The sequence below is a fragment of the Microcaecilia unicolor genome, chromosome 1 (genome assembly GCF_901765095.1).
Source record: "Microcaecilia unicolor chromosome 1, aMicUni1.1, whole genome shotgun sequence".
Taxonomy (NCBI): domain Eukaryota; kingdom Metazoa; phylum Chordata; class Amphibia; order Gymnophiona; family Siphonopidae; genus Microcaecilia; species Microcaecilia unicolor.
Window position 1 is genome coordinate 738,024,551 of NC_044031.1, and position 17,228 is coordinate 738,041,778.

The 17,228-nt window shown below is 51.9% G+C and overlaps 1 protein-coding gene across 1 annotated transcript in view; it reads left to right on the top strand.

Moving 5' to 3' along the window:
• TICRR (TOPBP1 interacting checkpoint and replication regulator) overlaps positions 1–17,228 on the top strand; it is a 213,342-nt gene that overhangs the window by 63,557 nt on the left and 132,557 nt on the right. The window contains 1 exon segment of the mRNA XM_030189695.1: positions 841–980. Within this exon segment, the coding sequence (XP_030045555.1) occupies positions 841–980 (140 nt within the window).

The following is a 17,228-nucleotide window of genomic DNA, read 5'->3' on the forward strand; positions in this document are numbered from 1 at the left end:
TAGTTTTTTTGACAGTGACGATCACAGTATAGGTATGTGTCCTATTTGCACTTCATTTTATATGTCTGTTAAGACGATGTGATCTCTTTGTGGTTAAATAGACATGATATATTTATTACATATTTTTTGTATTTTAGTTATATATGTGGTTTTTATTTATATATAGTACTCACAATCATTTTTTTATCAGTGTTCTATATGCATGTATATGATGTATATATGCTTATTGGCTTTTTCATTTTGTTTTACATGTTGTATCTTATATTTTTTAACTATATTTTATGCTGTATATTTTTAGTTGGTATGTTTATTATTTTGTAGCCCCTGAAGCAGTCCCTTTGGGCAAAATGCGGCCTGTGCCAGCCATTGTACTAGTTTGCAAATCTACTGTTAAAGTTTTGTGTGTATCTATCACTGATCTGCGCTGTTTGTTTCCATGAAGGGTAAAGGAGAACAGATAATCCATAAGTTGGTGAGCGTAAGGGTTCATCTTTACTGCAACTGGCGCTTATCAGCATGTAGGGGCCAAGTCCATCTCTGTGCAGCCCTTAGTTGTTAGCTTCATGATTGGTTTGTTGTCAAAAGAGATGCTAAGAACAGATTTGAAATAGTGTGTGAGAGGATTAATCCTTAAAGGACACCACATAATAAAGGGAATAAATTTATAATAGAGTTCCATTCTACCTTAAATTCTGAGACAATGAATTTTTGACATATTTTTTGTATATGTTTTGAAGAACTGGCAATTTGCTGTGTGTTTCAATGCTGTTTGTGTTCCTTTCCTCCATATTAATTTTGTGGGAGGACTACTTATTTTTTGCAATTATTATTTTTTTTTAGGTTGCTGCAGGCTGTTTCTGCTGATGAAAAAGAAGAAAACTGGAAGGCCGATCTGGATCTGACAAACTGTTTATCTGGATTATACCAGAGAAAATCTAATGATGAGTCTGGCACTATTGGTCAGGGAGAAAGCAAAAAATGTAAATATTGTGAAAGGCTTTAGTCACCCCTTGGTCCTATTCTAATGGGTTAAATGGATGCTGCCCATTGTTTGCCCTGTCCCAGAGAGGCTTGCTGATTTGAAGGAAGGTTTACAGAATTAACCTCTCATTTTTTTGTGGTGCTACTATTAAAAAAAAATGAAATAAAAAGCTTTCCTATTGAGGCTTTTGTTGACTATTGATAGTTTCTTAAGACAATTTATCTGGTCTGCAATGGAAACGTTATAGCTGTTTTCATTATCCAATTAACAGTGAGAGCCAAGGTTGATATCTTGATCAGGATTTTTTTTTTATGGGGACAAGTAGAACATCTAGGTGTCCTGAACCACAAGAGGCCGTCGCATCCCCCCTCCTTTCCAGAAAAACTGAATGGTTTTACTGAGGAATAGCTTCATAGTTCATAGCACTGATGGCACACACATCTTAGTTTCTGCCGTAGATTTTTTTTTGCCTAATAATATACATGATGATTCAGTGTGTGTCAGCAGCCAAAAAAACAAACAGAATGCTAGGAATTATTAGGAAATGGATAGAAAATAAGCCAAAGAATACTGTAACATCTCTGTATTGCTTCATTGTGCAACCTCACTTAGAGTATTGTGTGCAGTCCTGGTCGTTGTATCTCAAAAAAGATAGAGAAATTAAAAAGGTTTCAAAGAAGGGCAACCAAAATGATGGGGATGGAACTCCTTTCAAGAACACTGGTTTCCTATTTCCTGTCGGGTCACTTATAAACTACTCCTATTGATGTATAAAATACTCCTGCTGGAATTTGCTCAGAATTCTCCAGGGGCACAGGATTCAGCATTTTCCCACGGAATCCTTAGCAATCTGGCCAATTGGGAGTCAGAACACATGTTGTGAGACTGCCTTCTTTATGCTGCATAAAGGGGGGTGGTCCCTGCAGCAGTCTAGGGAAAGCGTTGCTCGTCCGTGGCTGGAAACGGTAATGGGGTTTATTTTTTTAAAAATCCAATCCAAATGGCACGTTGGTTACCATGGTACTACCACGGAAATGTCAACTGAGACACCTTTTTTTTGTAGCCTGTCCCTGCCCCTCTAGCAATACAATTTCCATTTTGGCTGGCTGGCTGACCCCCTCTGCCTCCCCCTCTTCAAGCCTCAGTGGCTCTCCCTGGACCTACCTTCATCTGCCCTGGTGGTCTGGTGGCAAGACCCCACTCTTTCCTATCCTCCCGCTACCTCTGCTGTCTGGCCAATGCACTTCTTCAAAATAGTTGCCGAGATTTCAAGCGGTAGTCTCATGAGGCTGCCACATGAAGTCTCTGCGGCCATTTGAAGTGGCGGTACCAGCCCAGAGCAGCTGCAGTAGGGCAGAAAAGGGGGGTTCTGTCCTGCCCCGAAGAGAACCACTGCTGTTCCTCCTGCAGTAGTTTGAGTGAGTGTGGGGGAGGAGGGTATGGTGTGTGGATGCAGAGGGAAAAAGAATGCATGGTGTGTGGATGCAGAAGGGGCTGGGAGAAAATATTGAATGGTGTGTAGATGCTTAGATGGGGCTGAAAACCTTCCTTTCAGCTTTGAACAGGGATAAGAGGGGAAGAATAATAAATTTAACTGTGGGGATAGAGAGGGGACGGGAATGGAATGGGGATCGATCTTTGTTCCCATCTCAGCACCTCATGGAAAACCTGTAGCTACCTCAGGTGACTACTAAAGAAAATGGCAATGGTCTTTGGGGCCCATTTACAACATCACGGTAGAGCTACCACAGCGTTGTAACATGCCAAATCGGGACTAGCTCAGTGGTAGTTCCCACCCCCCAGCACACACTACTTCCAGCATGGCTTTTGTGTGGGGAAATCTTGCCTGACCAATTTACTTCAATTCTTTGAAGGAGTGAACAAACATGTGGACAAAGGGGAGTCGGTTGATATTGTGTATCTGGATTTTCAAAAGGCGTTTGACAAGGTACCTCATGAAAGGCTGCAGAGGAAATTGGAGGGTCATGGGATAGGAGGAAATGTCCTATTGTGGATTAAAAACTGGTTGAAGGATAGGAAACAGAGAGTGGGGTTAAATGGGCAGTATTCACAATGGAGAAGGGTAGTTAGTGGGGTTCCTCAGGGGTCCGTGCTAGGACCGCTGCTTTTTAATATATTTATAAATGATTTAGAGATGGGAGTAACTAGTGAGGTAATTAAATTTGCTGATGACACAAAGTTATTCAAAGTCGTTAAATCACGACAGGATTGTGAAAAATTACAAGAGGACCTTACGAGACTGGGAGACTGGGCGGCTAAATGGCAGATGATGTTTAATGTGAGCAAGTGCAAGGTGATGCATGTGGGAAAAAAGAACCCGAATTATAGCTACGTCATGCAAGGTTCCACGTTAGGAGTTACGGACCAAGAAAGGGATCTGGGTGTCGTCATCGATAACACACTGAAACCTTCTGCTCAGTGTGCTGCTGCGGCTAAGAAAGCGAATAGAATGTTGGGTATTATTAGGAAAGGTATGGAAAACAGGTGTGAGGATGTTATAATGCCGTTGTATCGCTCCATGGTGCGACCGCACCTTGAGTATTGTGTTCAATTCTGGTCGCCGCATCTCAAGAAAGATATAGTAGAATTGGAAAAGGTGCAGCGAAGGGCGACTAAAATGATAGCGGGGATGGGACGACTTCCCTATGAAGAAAGACTAAGGAGGCTAGGGCTATACAGCTTGGAGAAGAGACGGCTGAGGGGAGACATGATAGAGGTATATAAAATAATGAGTGGAGTGGAACAGGTGGATGTGAAGCGTCTGTTCATGCTTTCCAAAAATACTAGGACTAGGGGGCATGCGATGAAACTACAGTGTAGTAAATTTAAAACAAATCGGAGAAAATTTTTCTTCACCCAACGTGTAATTAAACTCTGGAATTCGTTGCCGGAGAAAGTGGTGAAGGCGGTTAGCTTAGCAGAGTTTAAAAAGGGGTTGGACGGTTTCCTAAAGGACAAGTCCATAAACCGCTACTAAACGGACTTGGAAAAATCCAAAATTCCAGGAATAACATGTGAATGTTTGTACGTTTGGGAAGCTTGCCAGGTGCCCTTGGCCTGGATTGGCCGCTGTCGTGGACAGGATGCTGGGCTCGATGGACCCTTGGTCTTTTCCCAGTATGGCATTACTTATGTACTTATGTACTTATGACAAAAATATTTGGATTTTTGTAGCACCAGGTTAGCATGTGAGTCCTTAAAGTCACCTAAATAGGTGGCAGTAATGGCATCCCCCGAAAATGGCCGCACCAGTCCCTGTGATCAGCACAGGGCCTTTTAAAAAAAAAAAAAAAAAAAGCTGAAAACAACCTTTACCCACTGTGGTAAAAGGGTGCCTTGGAGATTCTGAATGATAGCAAAAATATTCTATAAATTATGACAAACTTGCAGAATTTGCCAATTTTGTGCACAGAATTGACTTTTTTTTTTTTTTTGGCACATAATTCGTCAAGGAGTAATAAGTCTTCTGCAATCAGCCCCTGACTACATTTCCAGGTTGCTTATCTCCTACTCCCCTTCCTGATCTTTGTTTCTCCCGGCAGTCCCTACTATACGTCCCCCCTCCATCTGTCATACTCCTTGACAGAACTCGGACCACTGCTTTTGCATATGCAGGCCCCAAACTATGGAACATGCTACCCTGTCATATTAAATCTGAACCTTCCCTTCTTTCTCGCTCCTCTGAACCCTTATTGTTATCTGCCTTTCCTGTGCTCCTCTGAGCTTTATAGTGTTAACCGTCTAGTTGCCATTTGACGATTTGCGGTATGTCAAGTGTATCAAAATGGAGAAAGCTGCTGCTTTCCCTGGGATTGGTAGCATGGAATCTTGCTACTCTTTGGGATTCTAACAGGTACTTATAGCCTGGATTGCCCACTGCTGGAAGCAGGATACTGGACTACATAGACCATCGGTCTGACCCAGTATGGCTATTATGTTCTTCTGTCCAGTTGTCCACACTAAGCCTATATCCCAGTTTTCTGCCTCATGCTAAACCACCAGCAAGATATCTCTAGCTTGGAAGTCTATTTTGTCTTTTCTCTTTTTTTGTATTCACTATCTTGAGTAGATGAGCATACAAAGTTTACCTTTTTGTGGATGACACAAAGATAGCCAATAGAGTGGATACCCTGGAGGGAGTAGAAACCATGAGAAGGGATCTCCAAATGTTGGGAGAATGGTAAATTTAATCTCAGATATTGTCTGGGGTAACTATATCTCCGGTTTCCAATTAAAGAAAACTAAAGAAAGAAACCTACATAAGTTATTTAATAGACTACTATTCAAAAATATGATTTTTTTTTTAACTTAGTGATTAGTGCTCAGAATTAAGTGCATCACTTTGGAAAGATCTATCTCATCTGTTGATATAATGCACTCTTTCCAACCATCATTGCACCAAAGTCCATCTCTCTCTGCCAGTGTAACTGGAAAAACTGAACAATCCAGAACTAAAAATAATGTATCCTAATAACTACTACTATTTAACATTTCTATAGCGCTACAAGGCGTACACAGCGCTGCACAAACATAGAAGAAAGACAGTCCCTGCTCAAAGAGCTTACAATCTAATAGACAAAAAATAAATAAAGTAATCAAATCAATTAATGTGTTCTCCGAGGACAAGCAGGCTGCTTGTTCTCACGACTGGGGTGACGTCCGCGGCAGCCCCCACCAACCGGAAAAGGCTTCGCGGGACGGTCGGCACGCAGGGCACGCCCACCGCGCATGCGCGGCCGTCTTCCCGCCCGTGCGCGACCGCTCCCGCCAGTTCCTTTTTTTCCGCGTCTGGAGAGAGTCGTGCTTTGCCGCTCTCTCTGCTTTCAGCCGCCGGAAAGTCGATCGCGTTTACGCGGATCGTTGTTTTTTCTATTTAATTTTTTGTTACCGCCGGTTTCCCTTTTCTTTTTCAAAAAAAAAAAAACCTGAGCGTGTGGAGCACGCGCTCCCTTTTTCCCTCGTTTCCAGCGGGGACGCCGCGTTGCGGCCTAGTGGCCGCACGGTCGTTTTCTTTTTCGAGGTGTGATTTTCGCCACCATTGACGACTTTGACTTCGCCGACGCGATTTTTCCGTCGATGTCCTCGAAGGTCCCGAGTGGATTTAAAGAGTGTGGTCGCTGCGGCCGGCCGATCTCGCAGACCGACACCCACGCTTGGTGCCTCCAGTGCCTCGGGCCGGAGCACAATATCAAGTCGTGTTCCCTGTGTCTCGGTCTCCGGAAACGGACTCAAGTTGCGAGGCAAGTTCTGCGGGACCGTCTTTTTGGAACTTGCGCCGGCCCCTCGACGTCGACCTCGACGGCATCGGTATCGACGCCCGGTCCTTCGGTACCGGTATCGATGCCCGAGACATCGGCACCGATGGCATCGACCCCAGGAGAACAGGTCCCGTCGGCCCGCCGGTCCGCCGGCGAGGGTGGAGGTGAGCGGCCGCGTGGGCAGTCTGCCCCGGTCACTCCCTCAGCCCGTGGTCCACGGGACCGAACCCTGTCTGACCCGGCTCCTCGAGACGGAGGGGGATCGTCCTCCTCCTCCTCCATACCTCCCGGCGCCGGTGACGCGCATCGAAAGAAGGACAAGAAGCGTCGTCACCGGTCGCCCTCGGTGCATCCGGACATCGGAGAGGAGGCGACGCCGAAGCGTCATCGCCTAGAGGAGAGGTCCCCGTCGGTTGTGGAGGTACTGACGCGTCAGGGTTCCGGCACCTCGGTGCCGTCTCCTGGCCCCCATCAGCTTCTGGCACCGACACCCCTACCGGCCCCACCGCCTTTCCCGGCAGCGGGCCTGGACGAGTGCCTCAGAGCCATCCTTCCGGGGATCCTGGAAGGGCTGATGCGCCAGGCTGTGCCGGCGCCGGGGGTGCTTGCGCCCTCGGCGCCGATGTCTGTGGCGCCGGCGAGCTCTAGCCCGGCGCCGGGGCCGTCGACACCGCCGCCGCTTGCGGCGCCGGTCTCGACCGCCACGCAGGTGGAGTCCCCGTCGACGTCGATGGAGGGAGCTCCGTCCCCGCCGACGCGGGAGTCCACCGCTCGACGACACCGAGACCTCGGTGCCTCGACGTCGAGCCGGGCCCGGTTCAGGACTCAGCTACATGAGCTTATGTCCGATACCGAGGATGAGGCCTCGTGGGGGGAAGAGGAGGACCCTAGATATTTCTCCTCAGAGGAGTCTACGGGCCTTCCCTCGGACCCCACGCCTTCACCGGAGAGGAAGCTCTCACCTCCTGAGAGTCTCTCCTTTGCCTCCTTTGTGCGGGATATGTCTATTAGCATTCCCTTTCCCGTGGTCTCTGTGGAAGAGCCGAGGGCCGAGATGCTCGAGGTCCTCGACTATCCATCACCACCTAGAGAGTCCTCCACGGTGCCGCTGCACAATGTCCTCAAGGAGACACTGCTTCGGAACTGGGTGCGACCGTTAACTAACCCCACCATTCCCAAGAAAGCAGAGTCCCAGTACAGGATCCACTCGGACCCAGAGTTAATGCGGCCCCAATTGCCCCATGACTCGGCGGTCGTGGATTCTGCTCTCAAGAGGGCACGGAGTTCGAGGGATACCGCCTCGGCGCCCCCGGGGCGGGAGTCTCGCACTCTGGACTCGGTTGGGAGGAAGGCCTACCAATCCTCCATGCTTGTGACCCGCATCCAGTCATACCTGCTCTATATGAGCATCCACATGCGGACTAATGTGCAACAACTGGCGGACCTGGTCGATAAGCTCCCGCCGGAGCAGTCCAGGCCTTATCAGGAGGTGGTCAGGCAGCTGAAGGCGTGCAGAAAGTTCCTGTCCAGGGGTATCTATGACACCTGTGACGTGGCATCTCGTGCTGCGGCCCAAGGTATAGTGATGCGCAGGCTCTCATGGCTGCGTGCCTCTGACCTGGACAACCGCACCCAGCAGAGACTGGCCGACGTCCCTTGCCGGGGGGATAACATTTTTGGTGAGAAGGTCGAGCAGCTGGTGGACCAACTGCATCAGCGGGAAACCGCTCTCGACAAGCTCTCCCACCGGGCGCCTTCAGCATCCACCTCAGCAGGTGGACGTTTTTCCCGGGCCCGGCAGGCTGCACCCTATTCTTTTGCAAAGCGTAGGTACAACCAGCCGGCCCGAAGGCCTCGTCAGGCACAGGGACAGCCCCAGCGCGCTCGTTCCCGTCAACAGCGTGCGCCTAAGCAGCCCCCTGCGCCTCCACAGCAAAAGCCAGGGACGGGCTTTTGACTGGATCCACGGGAACATAGCCGCCCTCAAAGTGTCCGTACCGGACGATCTGCCGGTCGGGGGGAGGTTAAAATTTTTTCACCAAAGGTGGCCTCTCATAACCTCCGACCAGTGGGTTCTCCAAATAGTGCGGTGCGGATACGCCCTGAATTTGGCCTCCCTGCCTCCAAATTGTCCTTCGGGAGCTCAATCCTTCAGCTCCCATCACAAGCAGGTACTTGCAGAGGAACTCTCCGCCCTTCTCAGCGCCAATGCGGTCGAGCCCGTACCACCCGGGCAGGAAGGGCAGGGATTCTATTCCAGGTACTTCCTTGTGGAAAAGAAAACAGGGGGGATGCGTCCCATCCTAGACCTGAGAGGCCTGAACAAATTCCTGGTCAAAGAAAAGTTCAGGATGCTTTCCTTGGGCACCCTTCTGCCAATGATTCAGAAAAACGATTGGCTATGTTCCCTGGATTTAAAGGATGCATATACTCACATCCAGATACTGCCAGCTCACAGACAGTATCTCAGATTCCGCCTGGGCGCACGGCACTTTCAGTATTGTGTGCTGCCCTTTGGGCTCGCCTCCGCCCCACGAGTGTTTACAAAGTGCCTCGTGGTGGTGGCGGCGTACCTACGCAGGCTGGGAGTGCACGTGTTCCCATATCTCGACGATTGGCTGGTCAAGAACACCTCGGAGGCAGGAGCCCTCCGGTCCATGCAGTGCACTATTCAACTCCTGGAGCTGCTGGGGTTTGTGATAAATTACCCAAAGTCCCATCTCCAGCCAACCCAGTCTCTGGAATTCATAGGAGCTCTGCTGAATACCCAGACGGCTCAGGCCTTCCTTCCCGAAGCGAGGGCCAACAACCTCCTGGCCCTGGCTTCGCAGACCAGAGCGTCTCAGCAGGTCACAGCTCGGCAGATGTTGAGACTTCTGGGTCATATGGCCTCCACAGTTCATGTGACTCCCATGGCTCGTCTTCACATGAGATCTGCTCAATGGACCCTAGCTTCCCAGTGGTTTCAAGCCACCGGGGATCTAGAAGATGTCATCCGCCTCTCCACCAGTTGCCGCACTTCACTGCTCTGGTGGACCATCCGGACCAATTTGACCCTGGGACGTCCATTCCAAATTCCGCAGCCCACGAAAGTGCTGACGACGGATGCATCTCGCCTGGGGTGGGGAGCTCATGTCGATGGGCTTCACACCCAGGGTCTGTGGTCCCTCCAGGAAAAGGATCTGCAGATCAACCTCCTGGAGCTCCGAGCGATCTGGAACGCACTGAAGGCTTTCAGAGATCGGCTGTCCTACCAAATTATCCAAATTCGGACAGACAATCAGGTTGCAATGTATTACGTCAACAAGCAGGGGGGCACCGGATCTCGCCCCCTGTGTCAGGAAGCCGTCGGGATGTGGCGTTGGGCGTGCCGGTTTGGCATGCTCCTCCAAGCCACGTACCTGGCAGGCGTAAACAACAGTCTGGCCGACAGACTGAGCAGAGTCATGCAACCGCACGAGTGGTCGCTCCATTCCAGAGTGGTACGCAAGATCTTCCGAGAGTGGGGCACCCCCTCGGTGGATCTTTTCGCCTCTCAGACCAACCACAAGCTGCCTCTGTTCTGTTCCAGACTTCAGACACACGGCAGGCTAGCGTCAGATGCCTTTCTCCTTCATTGGGGGACCGGCCTCCTGTATGCTTATCCTCCCATACCTTTGGTGGGGAAGACCTTACTGAAGCTCAAGCAAGACCGCGGCACCATGATTCTGATAGCGCCCTTTTGGCCCCGTCAGATCTGGTTCCCTCTTCTTCTGGAATTGTCCTCAGAAGAACCGTGGAGATTGGAGTGTTTTCCGACTCTCATTTCGCAGAACGACGGAGCGTTGCTGCACCCCAACCTTCAATCCCTGGCTCTCACGGCCTGTATGTTGAGGGCGTAGACTTCGCTGCGTTGGGTCTGTCTGAGGGTGTCTCCCGGGTCTTGCTTGCCTCTAGGAAGGATTCCACTAAAAAGAGTTACTTTTTCAAGTGGAGGAGGTTTGTCGTTTGGTGTGAGAGCAAGGCCCTAGAACCTCGTTCTTGCCCTGCGCAGAACCTGCTTGAATACCTTCTGCACTTATCAGAGTCTGGCCTCAAGACCAACTCAGTAAGGAATCACCTTAGTGCGATTAGTGCTTACCATTATCGTGTGGAAGGTAAAGCCATCTCTGGAGAGCCTTTAGTCGTTCGATTCATGAGAGGCTTGCTTTTGTCAAAGCCCCCTATCAAGCCTCCTACAGTGTCATGGGATCTCAACGTCGTCCTCACCCAGCTGATGAAACCTCCTTTTGAGCCACTGAATACCGGCCATCTGAAGTACTTGACCTGGAAGGTCATTTTCTTGGTGGCAGTTACTTCAGCGCGTAGGGTCAGTGAGCTTCAAGCCCTGGTAGCTCATGCTCCGTATACCAAATTTCATCACAACAGAGTAGTGCTCCGCACCCACCCAAAGTTCCTGCCGAAGGTGGTGTCGGAGTTCCATCTTAACCAGTCAATTGTCTTGCCAACATTCTTCCCCAGGCCGCATACCCGCCCTGCTGAACGTCAGTTGCACACATTGGACTGCAAGAGAGCATTGGCCTTCTACTTGGAGCGGACACAGCCCCACAGACAGTCCGCCCAATTGTTTGTTTCTTTCGACCCTAACAGGCTAGGGGTCGCTGTCAGGAAACGCACCATCTCCAATTGGCTAGCAGATTGCATTTCCTTCACTTACGCCCAGGCTGGGCTGGCTCTTGAGGGTCATGTCACGGCTCATAGTGTCAGAGCCATGGCAGCGTCAGTGGCCCACTTGAAGTCAGCCACTATTGAAGAGATTTGCAAGGCTGCGACGTGGTCATCTGTCCACACATTCACATCACATTACTGCCTCCAGCAGGATACCCGACGCGACAGTCGGTTCGGGCAGTCAGTGCTGCAGAATCTGTTTGGGGTGTAAATCCAACTCCACCCTCCAGGACCCGAATTTATTCTGGTCAGGCTGCACTCTCAGTTAGTTGTTCTTCGTAGGTCAATTTCTGTTGTACCCTCGCCGTTGCGAGGTTCAATTGACCTGGGTTCTTGTTTTGAGTGAGCCTGAAAGCTAGGGATACCCCAGTCGTGAGAACAAGCAGCCTGCTTGTCCTCGGAGAAAGTGAATGATACATACCTGTAGCAGGTGTTCTCCGAGGACAGCAGGCTGATTGTTCTCACCTACCCTCCCTCCTCCCCTTTGGAGTTGCGTTTCATATTTTATTGCTTGTCATTCAACTGGCGGGAGCGGTCGCGCACGGGCGGGAAGACGGCCGCGCATGCGCGGTGGGCGTGCCCTGCGTGCCGACCGTCCCGCGAAGCCTTTTCCGGTCGGTGGGGGCTGCCGCGGACGTCACCCCAGTCGTGAGAACAATCAGCCTGCTGTCCTCGGAGAACACCTGCTACAGGTATGTATCATTCACTAACGGGAAGGAAGAGAGGAGGGTAGGTGGAGGCCAGTGGTTACAAGTGGTTAGGAGTCAAAAGCAATGTTAGAGGTGGGCTTTCACTCTAGATTTAAAGGTGGCCAAGGATGGGGCAAGACATATGGGCTCAGGAAGTTTATTCCAGGCGTAGGGTGCAGTGAGACAGAAGGCGCGAAGTCTGGAGTTGGCAGTAGTGGAGAAGGGAACAGATAAGGATTTATCCATGGAGCGGAGTGCACGGGAAGGGGTGTAGGGAAGGACGAGTGTGGAGAGATACTGGGGAGCAGCAGAGTGAGTACATTTATAGGTTAGTAGAAGAAGTTTGAACAGGATGCGAAAACGGATAGGGAGCCAGTGAAGGGTCTTGAGGAGAGGGTAGTATGAGTAAAGCGACCCTGGCGGAAGACGAGACGGGCAGCAGAGTTTTGAACCGACTGGAGAGGGGAGAGGTGACTAAGTGGGAGGCCAGCAAGAAGCAGATTGCAGTAGTCTAAACGAGAGGTGACAAGGATGTGGATGAGGGTTTTGGTAGAGTGCTCGGAAAGAAAGGGGCGGATTTTACGGATGTTGTAAAGAAAGAAACCAATTAAAAGCAGTTTATCAGATGTTTCAAAATCAAATGGAGTTCACTTATCTGCGGGATTGACGTCAGACTTACTGGTCTTTCCATATCATCAAGCTGATCAATCCATAGACTGGTGGGTTGTGTCCATCTACCAGCAGGTGGAGATAGAGAGCAAACTTTTGCCTCCCTATATGTGGTCATGTGCTGCCGGAAACTCCTCAGTATGTTCTCTATCTCAGCAGGTGGTGGTCACACATCAGCAGCAGCTCTGGCTAGGCCTCCAAGCCTAATTTTTAGGTTTTGTTGAGTGCCTGGGGTTGAGGGCTCTTTTGAGCAAGTGCAAACCTGGTGGTGCCAGGTCCCTCCTTTTCTCCCCCCTCCCGCTGGCTCCGTTAAAAAAAAAAAAAAAAAATTTTGAACGGCCTTGAAGGCGTTTATTTCGACGTTTATTTAAGCGTCTATTGCAGCTACTCACTGAGACACCAGGTCGTTACGACTCGGAGCGGACAGCAGGTAATTTTTACCTTTTTATAGCGGGCGGGGGTTCCCCGATTCTTCTCCTCGTGGCATATGGCGTCGGAGGGCGAGGGCGCAAAGGGTCGCTCCCCGGGTCGCTCGAGCGCTTCTAGAGGGGATGCGGGGGTCTTCAAGCCGGATTCGCCCTTGGTGGGTGACAGTTTCGCGACCGATGCATGTCCCGGTCCTTCCTCCGGCGTGGCGGTTTTTCCCGCCATAAACGCCCATCCCCCGCTCCTCGCCTCCGCCATCTTGGCCGGCCACGCGGCTCGGACGGCTTCTTCTTGGGCCGCCCTTGAGGTTGGAGACATTAATGCCATGAACGCCCTTAATTTGGGCGACGGCACAGAAGCGGCTAAGGTTAAGAGCCGTTCTTCCCGCGCGGCTCCTTCGCGGAGTTTCGCGCCGGACGCCATTTTGGATGCGCAGCATGTCTCTCCCCCGCTGTTGCGAGCGCCGGTTGAGAGAGCGCCTAGGGCTGTTGCCCAGGCTGCGGAAGTGCACAGTCTGGGGGGTTTCTCCCCCGAGTTTGTTTTGCTGCTGCATCGGGCCTTCCTCATGCACAACGCTGCCCCCGCTCCCTCCTCTGGTAAAGAGGTTGAGGTTCCCAGAGGTAAACGCCCTCGGGTTGATTCCCAGGCCTTCGGAGGAATTTGTCTCCTCCGATGTAGATGAGGGCAGCGTGTCTGGGGTCTCCCAACGGTCCTTTGCGGATTCCTTGGAGAAGACGGATCCCCGCTCGGATGGAGCGGATGACCCCTCTGCAGCGCGGCTTTTTCACCCGGAGGATTTGCCCAACCTGTTGTTACAGGCCATGGACACTTTGAAGATATCCTCTCCGGAGGACGTCTTTCCCTCAGCCCCTGTTGGCTCTGCCATTATGCTGGGGACGAAGCGCCCGCCTAGAACCTTCCACGTGCATGATGCCATGCACACCTTAATTTCGGCTCAATGGGATGTCCCAGAAGCGAGCCTTAAAGTGGCTAGGGCTATGTCCCGCCTCTATCCTTTGGCTGTGAGTGAACGTGAGGCCTATCTGTGGCCTACCGTGGATTCTTTAATCACTGCGGTGACTAAGAAAACGGCATTGCCGGTGGAAGGTGGCACGGCACTAAAGGACGCCCAAGACAGGAGATTGGAGGCGGCCTTAAGGTCGTCCTTTGAGGCGGCTGCTTTAAGTTTGCAGGCCTCAGTTTGCGGCTCCTATGTGGCCAGGGCGTGCCTGACTATGGTGCAGCGGGCTTTCCCCTCGGATCATTCCTTGAGGGATGATTGGCCAGCCCTGGAATCGGGCCTGGCCTATTTGGCAGACTTGCTGTATGATGTCTTGAGAGCCTCAGCTAAAGGCATGGCTCAGACTGTCTCTGCGCGGCGGTGGCTTTGGCTGAAACATTGGTCTGCTGACCACGCCTCAAAATCCCGCCTGGCTAGATTGCCTTTTAAAGGCAAGCTGCTCTTTGGGGTCGAGCTGGACAAAATCGTGACTGATCTCGGCACGTCTAAGGGCAAGAAGTTACCGGAGGTCAGGGCTCGGGCTAGTGCTCGTCCCGGTACCTCCAGAGGACGGTTTCAGGAAGCCCGTCGGTACCGCCCGGGCAGGTCGGGTGCTTCTGCCCCCTCTTCCTTTAAGAGGAAGTTCTCCCCCAAGCAGCATTCCTTTCGCAGAGACCGCCGTCCCGGAGGTGCTCCCTCCGGTCCTCCCCCAGGGTCTCGTACCCAATGACGGGGTATTGGTCCACGCCCCAGTGCAGATTGGAGGACGGCTGTCCTCGTTTCTGGGCGAGTGGACCACAATAACTTCAGACGCTTGGGTGCTGGAAGTCATCAGAGACGGCTACAAGCTAGAGTTCTGCCGACCCTTAAGAGACGGGTTTGTACTCTCTCCCTGCAAGTCTCCGGTCAAAGCTGTGGCAGTGCAGCAGACTTTGGACAATCTGATCCGCCTGGATGCGGTCGTTCCGGTGCCAGAAAGTCAGCTTGGCAAGGGGCGTTACTCCATTTACTTTGTGGTACCAAAGAAAGGAGGTTCTGTCCGGCCTATCCTCGACCTCAAAGGGGTCAATCGGGCCTTGAAAGTGCGGCACTTTCGCATGGAGACTCTCCGCTCTGTTATAGCGGCAGTGAAGGCAGGGGAGTACCTGGCATCCTTGGACATCAAGGAAGCGTACCTGCATATTCCCATCTGGCCTCCTCATCAACGCTTTCTGCGTTTTGCAGTCCTGGGCCGACAGTTCCAGTTCAGAGCCCTCCCGTTCGGGTTGGCTACTGCTCCGCGGACCTTTTCCAAGGTAATGGTGGTCATAGCGGCCTTCCTGCGAAAGGAAGGAGTACAAGTCCATCCTTATCTGGACGACTGGTTGATCCGAGCCCCCTCTTATGCAGAGTGCGGCAGAGCTGTGGACCGGGTAGTTGCTCTTTTGAGCTCCCTGGGATGGATCATCAACTGGGAGAAGAGCCAGCTGCGCCCGACTCAGTCCCTGGAGTATCTGGGAGTTCGATTCGACACCCAAGTGGGCAGAGTGTTCCTGCCAGACAATCGGATTGTCAAGCTTCAGGCTCAGGTGGACCAGTTCCTAGTAGCCTCTCCTCTTCGGGCTTGGGACTATGTGCAGCTGTTGGGCTCTATGACGGCCACGATGGAAGTAGTGCCCTGGGCCAGGGCTCATATGAGACCACTACAACACTCTCTGCTGCAGCGCTGGACTCCGATGTCGGAGGATTATGCGGTGCGTCTTCCCTTGGATCCAGCAGTGCGCAAGGCGCTGAGCTGGTGGATGCAGACAGACAAGTTGTCTGCGGGAATGCCTCTGGTGTCCCCAGAGTGGATTGTCGTCACGACGGACGCCTCGTTATCGGGCTGGGGAGCCCACTGCTTGGGAAGGACAGCGCAGGGGCTCTGGTCTCCTGCAGAGGCAAAGTGGTCTATCAACCTCCTGGAACTCAGAGCCATTCGGTTGGCGCTTTTGGAGTTCATCCCGGTACTGGTGTTGAAGCCTGTACGGGTCCTGTCGGACAATGCCACGGCTGTGGCCTATGTCAACCGCCAGGGAGGTACCAAGAGCGCCCCTCTAGCCAAGGAAGCTATGAGTCTATGCCAGTGGGCGGAAGCGAACCTGGAACAGCTGTCAGCGGCCCACATTGCCGGAGTCATGAATGTCAAGGCGGACTTTCTCAGTCGCCATACCTTGGAGCCCGGAGAGTGGCAGCTATCTGCTCAGGCGTTCTTGGACATCACGAAGCGCTGGGGCCAGCCGAGCCTAGATCTGATGGCGTCATCGGCCAATTGCCAAGTGCCGCGCTTCTTCAGCAGAGGACGGGACCCTCGATCCCTGGGAGTAGATGCTCTTCTCCAACAATGGCCGACACAAGAGCTTCTCTATGTGTTCCCGCCCTGGCCCATGTTGGGCAGGGTACTAGACCGGGTGGCAAAGCATCCCGGCAGGATAATCCTGGTGGGTCCGGATTGGCCCAGGCGTCCCTGGTATGCGGACTTGATCAGGCTCTCAGTCGACGATCCTCTGCGGCTGCCAGTGGAGCAGGGCCTGTTACATCAGGGTCCCGTGGTGATGGAGGATCCCTCCCCCTTTGGTCTTACGGCCTGGCTATTGAGCGGCAGCGTCTGAGGAAGAAGGGCTTCTCAGACAAGGTCATCGCCACTATGCTGAGAGCGAGGAAACGCTCTACTTCTACTGCTTACGCCAGGGTTTGGCGTATCTTTGCAGCGTGGTGTGAAGCAGGCTCTCTTTCTCCTTTCACTGCTCCAATTTCTTCAGTGTTGGCGTTCCTGCAAGAAGGTCTGGACAAAGGCCTGTCGCTCAGTTCCCTTAAGGTCCAGGTAGCGGCTCTGGCTTGCTTCAGGGGCCGCCTGAAGGGTGTTTCCCTGGCTTCGCAGCCAGATGTGGTGCGCTTTCTCAAGGGAGTTAATCACCTGCGCCCTCCTCTGCACTCAGTGGTGCCTGCGTGGAATCTCAACCTGGTGCTGAGAGCATTGCAGAAGCCGCCGTTTGAACCCTTGTCAAGGGCATCTCTGAAAGACCTGACGTTGAAAGCAGTCTTTTTGGTGGCTATCACTTCAGCCAGAAGAGTTTCCGAGCTCCAGGCGCTCTCATGTCGAGAGCCTTTTCTACAGTTCACTGAGGCAGGAGTGACTATTCGCACAGTGCCTTCCTTCCTGCCCAAGATTGTTTCTCGCTTCCATGTGAATCAGCAGCTATGTCTCCCTTCCTTTCGTAGGGAGGACTACCCAGAGAAGTACTCTGCTCTTAAATATCTGGATGTGAGACGAGTCATCATCAGATACTTGGAAGTGACCAATGATTTCCGGAAATCGGATCATCTGTTTGTCCTGTATTCAGGTCCTCGTAGGGGTCTGCAGGCTGCTAAGCCTACAGTGGCAAGATGGGTCAAGGAAGCCATTGCAGCGGCTTATGTGGCCGCGGGGAAGGTGCCGCCTATCCAGCTGAAGGCTC